Below are 11,074 nucleotides of genomic sequence, written 5' to 3' on the forward strand. Positions count from 1 at the left end.
AATAAAGCTGTAATTGCTAAATGACTATCAAGGATTAATTACAATTTTGCCGTATCGAAAGCCCATTGTGCGCAAATGTTAGTATCGACGAAAATCTCTTATCTTAGAACTCTACCCTCAGCCTTACTGAGCTCAGAAGGGTGCTGCTCCCATAAAACCTCTAATCAGATACAAAACCGCATGGCATACCAAATGTACGAGATCAAAATTAATGTTTGACACAGATCGGATAATTCGATTACTAAAAATCGTAATTAACAAAAAGCAATAATTTAAATGACTTTAAAAAGCAAAAGCTAAATTTTGATTTGAAAACGAGTTGTCGATAACATGTACGGCAACTGCAATGTACAAGAATAAATGTAACGTAATTTCAAGAACCTAATTTACAATTTAAAAGAAACTAAATTTTTTGAATGAATTCTTCGTAACGACAAAAATTAATATATACAGATATATATACATAAAATCCAAAATGTCGGTGTCGAAACGGTCTCATAAGTTATATCGAAGCAGTTCACAGTTAACAATAATCTCCAAAAAGGATCCTTGTAGTTAAATAGGGCACAATGGCCCATATGAATAAAAAGGAGCATATGCTTATACTTGCAAAATTCAAAGTAAATACTCGTAAGTGCTCCTTCACACTGGGGGACTTAGCAGCGCTGATGAGGAGCAGGATAGGATCCAGTGCAGCGCTGCTAAACACACCAGTATGAAGGGGCACTTACGAGTATTTACTTTGAATTTTGCAAGTATAAGCATATGCTCCTTTTTATTCATACGGACCATTAAGTAAATCTTCCAAGTATAATAATGTCTATTTACTGTCACTGCCAATGTCAAGGTGGCGGGTTCAAGGAAAGGAAAATCAATCAAGAAAGATACTTTGCGTGAGCTCTAGCGGCGGAATAAAGGAACTACGAAGTGCACTCTATACGAGTAAAGGTGTCGTAGAAAGTATCAAATGAATATTTAACTGGTAAAACATATGTTGAATTAAACGGAAGTAAAAAAACGACTTATTTGAATTGTCCATAAAGAAATCCAACTCATACCGCACCACGAACTCTGGCCATAGATCCACACTCCCGTTTTAGTATTTTACCCCGATCTGAGCGACCCTCATGACTGAGAACATGTTACCTCCGCCCAGTCTCACGATAATTCCCAACAAGACGATGAAATGTTCGGCATCGATGTTACAGTTTGCTTTCTGACTTTAGGCTTCCAGCAGAATGAAGCGATAGGTAGCATTCTTTTAAGCTGCCTCTTACCAAAGACCACACAGATGCTTCCTGAAAAAAAATTCACGACATTAACAACAAGAAATGAAATCCCCATTTGATATACTGACCTATTATCTATTAAACAGACGACCTTTGCATCTTTCTCATCTCTCATTAACGTTTTTTCTATTCTTGACACTTCGGTTTTCCATGTTGTGACTGAGATACTGTGACATGACATCTGTCACATTATGCCGCCATTGGGGCTGAATAATCTTATACTCGGTCAGTAGATCCAATAAATCCGAGATGAAACACTAATTTTGTTGACGGGTGCATGATTCTTGATACTAAATTTAAATAGGTTAGAATGTAAACGCCAGTTATGATTTGCCAGAATCTTCAAAAGCTAGTAATTGTAAGTAATGCCATTATTATAGTCATGTACCGTAATCGTTTTGCTTCCAGACTAGGTATATGTCGGGTTTAAATTGCGTACTCCTCTCCCCCGATAGAGATACCGTCAATGCGAAGGTATTTATAGTACTTGTTCCGAACGGTTATTATGAATTAAAATTTTCAACGGTTATTGGCCAGCTTATACAAGTTAGTCATACGAAAATATTTTGTAATTGGCGCTCTTCCAGATTACTTCAAAACTAAAGCAAGGTCTCAAGGTTTGCATTTTTTCCACACTAAACTCAATGAATTAAACTCATTAAATGACGTGACGTTTGAATTATTCAGGTAACTTAATCACATTTTAAACTTCCCATCAATATTTTTATAACTAAAGAATTGTGTAACAATTTCGGTTAACCCAGTTAAAGTTGGCATGAAGCCTTCGATGACCCAATTTTAATTATATATTTTTGTTATTCCACTGCGAGCATAGGAAATATTGTCTTTTATTATTTCACTACCAACCGCCGCCGCTGCCGTGTACTTTTCGTCAAAAGCCAGCTAAGGTCAAATTCTACCAGAAATAGACGGCTTGTGTAACGTCGCGAATTTTGTCGGTGTAATTAATTTCCAAATTTCACTTTTAAATTCAAGCATTCCTGGTCTATTTACTTTTAATGTTTGTCGAATCCATCAAACGAATTAGAAATGACATATGTATTTAGATTTTAGCTGCAAGCGTAGGAAAATCGGCACGTTATATTTGTTTTAATGTTTGCTTAAAAATTGAAATTACAAAATGTAGTTCTCATTTCATTTTGGCACTGTTTTCCGACCTAATTTTTTAGATTAAAATTCATTCTGAAAATTCCAATATAGCCACACCACAGCTATGAGAATGCAAGTGTTTAACAAAATAGGATCTCAGATTTCACATTGCATTGTTTCACAAGGGGAGCAATAATAAAAGTGTGTAACAATAGCCTTTAACTAGAGGAACACGTCCTGCCTCATGCTTAACATAATTAAATTGCGTGATGTAGTACATATTTAATTATAGTTTGGTTTTTTATATCTCACAATTGGAATTTCGTTCTCGCAATGTAGGTACTAATTTTGCTACGTTTTGTCTATTGTATGTAGGTATTATCAAACATTACAACATACGAATCTTTTTTTCCAATAAATACTTTGGTGTAGCATGTCAAATGATGCTTTTTATATTAATTGAACTATTCCACCTAATCGGCTTAATAGCTGGTGTCAAAGCAAAATCAAAATAACAGATTTTTGTATCCACAGTGTCTCTTTTGATGCGGTGATTATTTTTCTAAAATTGTTCGCATATTCTAAGTTGAAAATGATCATAGGTGTTTTCTCACATACCACCTGTTTCTAACCCTCGATTGTTACTAAACGATTACTCAGAGCACTAAACACCCCTGTCCAGTACCATCTCATCTTCCGGAAGTTAATTCACTGGATTCATCGAATAGACCATCAAAAATGGAGACCGTTACATGACAATGGGTTTAGATGCACTATGGAGGGTCTGAGGAAAATTGGGTACCCAAGTCGCTCCCAGATAGTGGGAACAACTTTAGCGTCGGTTTGGGATTAATTACATGGAATAATTCCAATGCAGTGGCTAAGTACAACGATAATTACGCGGTGAATCTATAGAAAAATAGAAGTCCTCCGGAAAGAGTAGTTCAAGAAGTTTTTGGGTGTAAGGTAACTTCCCCACCCCCTCATTTCGAGATCTACAAGCGTGGAGTGCCACCAAAGTACATGATACCGTCTCCTTGTCCATCGCAACATATAATGCGGAAACTCTTCTATTGTCTTCTTCGTTTAAATTTTGTTTTAGATTGACACACATATTACACAACCCATTCGTATCCAACCCAAATTCAAAGCCAAACTAACACTTACACAATAAATAATACAAATTAATTAAATTGCTAAGATATTTCGAAGACGAGTTCCTCAAGAGGTCGATCTTTTCTGAACGTGAACATTCCTTGAGGTGAGTTTCCTGACGAAAAAATATTCCAGTGGAAGCGAATTCTAAAGCATTTTTTCGAACCCTCATAATTTTGGGGTAAAGATTTTGGGAGGAATGTTGGGAACATTTTTACAAAATCAAAAAGAGCATACGGTCTATTTAAATCCGTAACTTCCTCCTTTTATCTATTACGGTTGGCGAAAAAAAGAAGGAACGCAAATGTTGGAACATTTGGGGGCGTATCTCGCAAAGGATGCGTTTTTAGACTGTTGGTTTATAGGGAAAAAGCTTGTTGTGGTTTGCTCTTCTAACGGGAAGCGGAAAAGGTAGGTACCTCAATTTTATTTACGAAACGAGGCCGAATGTAGTCCCCCATAACATCATTTCCTAGTAAAAAAGGGATATTTTTCATTTCATTCATTGTTTATAGCGATTAATTTACAATGACTCATAGGAAGGTGTCTGGCCACAATATAATGACCCCGTAATTAGATAAACTGTTAGACAGCCGGGTAAACAAAATTGTTAAAATAAACTGGATATTGAGGAATGTTGAAATACGTTGTATGTGACCATAACCTCGCGATTGCTTCTCCAAATCGTTTATACAAATCTCAGTGTATTCTTTGTTTTATATCTGCATTCCACTAGGTATTGTCACCGGCGTGGTAAATGATTCATATTGATTATTATGAAAGAATTTCTCTTTTATGTGGTATTGCAGTCATTCAAATGTCCATGAAGGCAAAGGGAATGTTTCATAGAATAAAAGAAATTGAGTAATTTATGAAGATAAGATAGAAAATGTCCTTGCAAACGCATAATTGTAGATTGAAACAATGTGAAACTAATTTTGCCAAATCACTTTTCTTTTGTAGAGGACTCAATAATTGCAAACTTTTTACGAAGCAATTTGTACCCATAGTTTTCTACAAGTTGTGTATGAAAGAGAACACTTGGCACAAGTTTTCTTGTTATTTGGATTCTCTCAAAAGTAATCTATTCGCCATTCATAAAAATGTTTTAATTAGAAACACAAGCGTCATACTTTTGTAATCAAAGCTTTTAAAATTCCCACATACATGTATAAGCGTTGAATTAAAAAATGTTGTATATATATTTTAGTTTTCTTTGAACTCGGTCTTCAAAAAGATCTTCATTGACTGACATGGTCCATGAATAATTAGTACTTTAAGACCAAAAAGAATTTCACTATAGTAACCTACTCATTTTATTTTCAGACTTTCACTGCTTGGTGCAACAGTCATCTACGTAAAGCCGGCACAGCCATCGACAACATAGAAGATGATTTCCGTAATGGTCTTAAGCTCATGCTCTTGCTGGAGGTCATTTCTGGCGAGACACTACCCAAGCCCGACCGCGGTAAAATGCGGTTTCACAAAATTGCTAACGTCAACAAGGCGCTGGATTTCATCGCCAGCAAAGGCGTGAAACTTGTATCAATTGGTGCGGAAGGTAAGCGAATCAGATACAATCTAAAATTTCAACCGTTAACTGGTGGTTATCGATAGAAATTGTGGACGGTAATCTGAAAATGACGTTGGGCATGATTTGGACCATCATTCTTCGATTCGCCATTCAGGACATCTCGGTTGAAGAAATGACGGCGAAGGAGGGATTACTGCTATGGTGCCAACGTAAAACGGCGCCGTACAAGAATGTCAACGTTCAAAACTTCCATCTCTCGTTCAAGGACGGTTTGGCGTTCTGCGCGCTTATCCATCGTCATCGTCCAGATCTCATCGATTACAATAAACTTTCGAAAGATAATCCTATGGAGAACCTGAACACTGCCTTTGACGTGGCCGAGAAGTATCTCGACATTCCTAGGATGTTAGATCCTGACGGTACGTTCAGTTTACCACTTCTTCACATCAGTTTTGTCACAAACGAAACACGGAAATGGAGACGATAATTGTGTAAAAAATATGAATGTGGGTCAATATTTGCAGATTTAATCAACACTCCTAAGCCCGATGAGCGTGCTATCATGACATACGTTTCTTGTTATTATCATGCTTTCCAAGGGGCTCAACAGGTATCATTCGTTGCAGTGTTGCTCCTTTTTAACAAATTTGTATTATTTAAACGCTGTATGATTTAAATGGCTCAATGATTGTTATTTTGTTTGTTTTACGTGCTACACTTTGATTTAACTAAACTACACATTGCTTCAAACTGTACTTGCGTAAATTCTTAATATCCCAAAGTTTTATTGTTGTGTTGGGTGGCATCAAAATGAAACTAAAAAGATTTTCAAAAATTTCACGAAATTCAATTCTTCCATCCATATCAACACAAGCAATCCAAAATTGGCATCGCGCTTTGTGGTATAGATTCGAACACTGATATTGTAGGTACTTATAAACATTATAAACTTTATGCAAGTACAGTTACAAGTTTTTACCTTAGCGAGGCGATTTTTTTAAAATTCTGAAACATATTTGTGCAGTGATTTTTGAATTAACTAATTTTAACAATATTTGTAATTTTTGTTGTTTTAACCGTGTTGTTTGCATGCAGACTTACAGAATACTGCTATGCCGGATGAACGTGCTGTAATGACCTATGTGTCTTCCTACTACCATTGCTTCTCAGGTGCACAAAAGGTGATTTTTTTTATTAACATCAATAATAGCATGTGCCAAATTAAACAGATCGTAGAGAATATAACACTTCGTGTTTTAGGCCGAAACCGCAGCCAACAGAATTTGCAAGGTCTTGAAAGTCAACCAGGAGAACGAGCGGCTTATGGAGGAATACGAGCGACTTGCTAGTGATGTGAGTTGGCAACTGCAGGTGGCGCTCCTAATATTTTCTGTTGTAGTTACTTGAATGGATCCGACGTACTATGCCTTGGCTAAATTCTCGCCAAACAGACAATTCATTGGCCGGCTGTCAAAGGAAGTTAGAAGAATATCGTACATACAGGCGTAAGCACAAACCACCACGTGTTGAGCAAAAAGCGAAATTAGAAACAAACTTTAATACTCTTCAAACGAAATTGCGTTTATCTAATCGACCTGCCTACATGCCCACGGAAGGAAAAATGGTTTCGGTGGGTATCTGTTTCATTAATTGTTCTCCACTGATTAAGCCGCTTTAGGACATTGCAAACGCATGGAAAGGCCTGGAAACTGCAGAAAAGGCGTTCGAAGAATGGCTACTGTCTGAGATGATGCGTCTTGAGCGGCTAGAGCATCTAGCTGAGAAGTTCAGACGCAAAGCGGACGCCCACGAAGAGTGGACACGAGGAAAGGAAGAAATGTTACAAAGTCAAGACTTTAGGCAGTGTCGATTAAACGAGTTAAAGGCACTTAAGAAGAAACATGAAGCTTTTGAATCTGATTTGGCTGCGCATCAGGACCGCGTCGAGCAAATTGCCGCCATAGCTCAGGAACTCAAGTGAGTATCACTCAGTGTTTCTAAATGATGTACTAAACTGTTCTTGCAGTACTCTGGACTATCATGACAGTGTAAGCGTGAACGCTCGTTGCCAAAGAATATGCGACCAATGGGATAGGCTCGGAGCGTTAACTCAGCGCCGTCGTCAAGCCCTCGATGACGCCGAAAGAATATTGGAAAAGATCGACATCTTGCATCTGGAGTTTGCGAAACGCGCCGCGCCATTTAATAACTGGTTGGATGGCACCCGCGAAGATTTGGTTGACATTTTCATTGTGCATACCGTCGAAGAAATTCAAGGTTTGATCGACGCTCATGCTCACTTTAAGGTATTGATTTCGTTACGCGCGAAAGTGAAGTTCACAAAGCATTGTAGGCAACTCTGGGAGAAGCAGACAAAGAATATCAAACTATCGTAGGATTGGTAAGGGAAGTGGAAGCCATTGTCAAACAGCACCAAATACCCGGAGGTTTAGAAAATCCCTACACTACCTTAACCGCACATGTAAGATCTACTTATTTACTTATTTTTTATTAGGAGAGAATGAGTACGAAAAGGGTGAACGTGTTACGTTATTATTATTTTAAAACTTATGATTTTCATTATGTTTGGCTGCCAAGGAAGGAATCACTGGTAGTCTCGAGGTAAAATCAAGCCACTCGAAGTTACTTTTATTTAGCCTAACACAAGTGTGAATTTAACTTCCATGGTGCCTTTTTTAGGATTTAACAAGAAAATGGTCGGACGTTAGACAACTGGTGCCACAACGTGACGCTACACTGCAAGCTGAATTACGAAAACAACAAAGTATCCTTTTCTACAACGCAGTTTATACATCTCATAATTTAAATAAACAAGCTCACACGAAAGATAAAATTTAAACAACAAATTAAGTTCAGTTCAGTTCGATAGTTTGGACCTGGCTCGAACCATGCTCATGCTCGCGGCGGGGTTTGGCTTGTGGTTCAGTTTGATAATGGGGGACCCGGCTTTACCTTTATGCTACCCCATATTAATAGTCTTCTAATATCTATTATCGATTCTTCTTTTAACTGTCCACAAACGTTATCTCACGGAGTATTGACGAAATTAAAATATTTTATCTTTTAATTTTATCTGCAGCCTTTCCGAGCTCAGAAGGGTGCTGTCTGCCAATCTGAAATCAGAAAGAACACAAACAAAAAGAGAGAATGAATATAATTGATAATGTTAACCTTCAATGCGTAGTCCCAATAAATTTAAAGAATTTCAAGACCGCCCTGCCATTGTAACATTGTCAGGGTGCTCACTATTACGAGGTCGTTGATTTATGGACTGAAATTGTGAGTGTTCCTATGAAAGTTGTGACAATCCTCTGCATTCTCTCATACTGCAAGAGTGTACCTTAATGGCCCTTTTTGAATGATCGCAGTCTAACATCCATCCCATTTGGCATGCTTCACCTGGTATTTGTAGTGAGGTGAGTCTGGGTAGCAAAGAGTTGTCTTGAGGTTAACCTTAGCTGATGCATTCATTGGCATTTGTGATTTTTAACATTTTTACAGAAAAAACATTCTGTTGAGGGTAGGTTTCCATCAATTTTATTTACTGTAGATACTAAGTCTGAAGGACGGCCCTAATTCTCAACAACAGTTAGTAAGACTTGCACAGGACTTGTTAAAAAAACAGTAGATGTCACTATTGGAACAGTTTGTCTGCGTATTCTGAATTACAATTTTCCTTAACCAGAATTTTAAGATAATGAAATGTTACGTCGCCAATTCGCTGAAAAGGCCAACGCAGTTGGTCCATGGATTGAACGTCAATTGGACGCCGTAACCGCAATAGGAATGGGCTTGCATGGCACCCTCGAAGATCAATTACATCGTTTGAAGGAATACGAACAGGGAGTTTATGCTTACAAACCACATATCGAAGAACTAGAAAAGATCCATCAAGCAGTCCAAGAAAGCATGATCTTTGAAAATAGGTAACTACTACCACAGTGCACTATAAAATTGTATGTACACGCTTTACTTTTAGGTACACACAATACACAATGGATACATTGAGAGTTGGATGGGAACAATTATTAACATCAATTAATCGTAACATTAATGAAGTCGAAAATCAAATTCTTACCAGAGACTCTAAAGGAATTACACAACAGCAGCTCAACGAATTTAGATCATCATTTAATCATTTCGATAAGAATAGGACTGGTCGTCTAACGCCGGAAGAGTTCAAATCTTGCCTAGTTTCTTTGGGATACTCCATTGGAAAGGATAGACAAGGAGACATCGACTTCCAGAGAATTCTAGCGGTTGTAGATCCTAACAGTACCGGTTACGTACACTTTGATGCCTTCTTAGACTTCATGACACGAGAAAGCACCGATACAGATACTGCAGAACAAGTCATTGATAGCTTCCGTATTTTGGCAGGCGACAAGGTAGGTCAAAATCAAAATTGCAACAACTCTCATTGATTGCTTTGTAGCCTTACATACTTCCCGATGAATTACGACGAGAGTTACCGCCGGATCAAGCAGAATACTGCATCCAACGCATGCCACCATACAAAGGAGGTGGAGGTATCCCAGGAGCGCTTGATTATATGTCGTTCTCCACCGCTTTATATGGACAGTCAGATTTGTAAAGCTTGGGCAGTGGATGTCGTCAAAATTAAACTTGCCTTTCCCTGCCATTTTAAGTTAAAGTGTACAATTTTTGTGTTGTAAATAGGCCATTTAAACTCTGAGGAATTTTACATTGCTCGGCTCTTGAGAGGTCTATTGTTTAGCATTGAAAAAACGACAACTCGAATATTACATATTAGGGTTGAAATCGATCATTAAAATTATTTATTTGTAATTAAGTTGCTAATTATTCTCTGAGATGCTCAATCAGAATTTTATTCACCGTTTGATGTGTACATATTTGATAGCAATCGGCCTTTAATAAATGGGTGATGTTTTCATTTGTTTTAGTTCAAAGGTTAAAAGCTGTACTAAATTTGGTAAGTGCATTTTGTGTTAAAGTGATTACTTGGTTGAAACATCATATATCATACATCAATTTATCATAATATAAATACAGTAAATATTTAAAATTATTTTTATCTGTTTTTTTTTAAAGATTTATGTTCTATGGTCATTCATTATTCTAATGTATGTTATGGAATGCTCTATTCAGAACTTTATATTTCGTAAATTATATCGCTATGTGAATATATTTAATTTTAAAGTAACTTGGTTTTCTTATGGTTTCAATGCAGTTGTCAAATGTTGAGAACCTGACTAAACAGGTCCACGCTTAACGGCAATGCTAAGTTTGCTTTGTTGAATGATGACGATCAAATAGGGACTATTTTAAGGTACCTAAACTACTTCAAAGAAGGTATTATCAACGCTCCGTTTTGTACGTATCAAACTGTTGCTAAATTCAAATCTAATTGTACCCATAATATAATCATGAATTGTACCCAGAGATTATCACTGGAATAATAATAGACTGCTAAGGAGTGTAATGCCAATCACATTGCTCAGTAGATATGGCTGGTGGTGAATTAACTGTCCCTAGGTAGGGACCTTGCCTCGCCTGACCGGGTATAGCATCTCCGAATTAGATTTAGTAACAAGTATAAGTATGGTGTCTACATAAAAAACACATGAACTGTACTTTGGCATTCAGGTGTGGTTACAGGGGTAATCACAATGGACGGGTAGGTAATATGTTTTTCAGAGTAAGTACCTTACAGTCAAAACATGAATTGTCCAGATTCTGATTTTAGATATTTGATATCTTTAGAGGTTTCAACCTGCGATGATGCCCACATTTTGAGAGCTGGCAACTGCGCCACGTTTTAGAAGGAGAAGTGGTCTGCGCTATCTTGAGAGCACCGACGCTCCTTAATATATAATCATCAAGGTTTCTTTTGTAATGGTGATGGTCTTATTCTCTTGTTTATATGTATAATCCAGTGAGTCATTGTCATTTGTACTTGGTTTAATGCTAGTAATTATTGTAC

The 11,074-nt window shown here is 37.2% G+C and overlaps 1 protein-coding gene across 4 annotated transcripts in view; it reads left to right on the plus strand.

The window, feature by feature from the left end:
* The window catches only part of LOC116167668 (alpha-actinin, sarcomeric), a 45,127-nt gene extending 34,967 nt beyond the window's left edge, over window positions 1-10,160 (plus strand). For 2 of the 4 annotated variants that reach the window (XM_031483111.1, XM_031483113.1), the window contains exons 2-13: window positions 4,881-5,115; window positions 5,172-5,507; window positions 6,184-6,269; window positions 6,349-6,441; window positions 6,488-6,718; window positions 6,767-7,065; window positions 7,115-7,394; window positions 7,442-7,570; window positions 7,789-7,873; window positions 8,804-9,035; window positions 9,089-9,497; window positions 9,545-10,160. In XM_031483111.1, coding sequence (XP_031338971.1) covers window positions 4,881-5,115; window positions 5,172-5,507; window positions 6,184-6,269; window positions 6,349-6,441; window positions 6,488-6,718; window positions 6,767-7,065; window positions 7,115-7,394; window positions 7,442-7,570; window positions 7,789-7,873; window positions 8,804-9,035; window positions 9,089-9,497; window positions 9,545-9,703 — 2,574 coding nt within the window. In that variant the 3' untranslated portion in view covers window positions 9,704-10,160. Of the gene's footprint in view, window positions 1-4,880; window positions 5,116-5,171; window positions 5,508-5,612; window positions 5,708-6,183; window positions 6,270-6,348; window positions 6,442-6,487; window positions 6,719-6,766; window positions 7,066-7,114; window positions 7,395-7,441; window positions 7,571-7,788; window positions 7,874-8,803; window positions 9,036-9,088; window positions 9,498-9,544 lie in introns of all 4 variants that reach the window. The other 2 variants (XM_031483114.1, XM_031483112.1) reach the window with 2 other exon arrangements.
* The last annotated feature ends 914 nt before the right edge of the window (window positions 10,161-11,074 follow it).

The sequence above is a fragment of the Photinus pyralis genome, unplaced genomic scaffold (assembly GCF_008802855.1).
Source record: "Photinus pyralis isolate 1611_PpyrPB1 unplaced genomic scaffold, Ppyr1.3 Ppyr1.4_LG4, whole genome shotgun sequence".
NCBI classification, from domain to species: Eukaryota; Metazoa; Arthropoda; class Insecta; order Coleoptera; family Lampyridae; genus Photinus; species Photinus pyralis.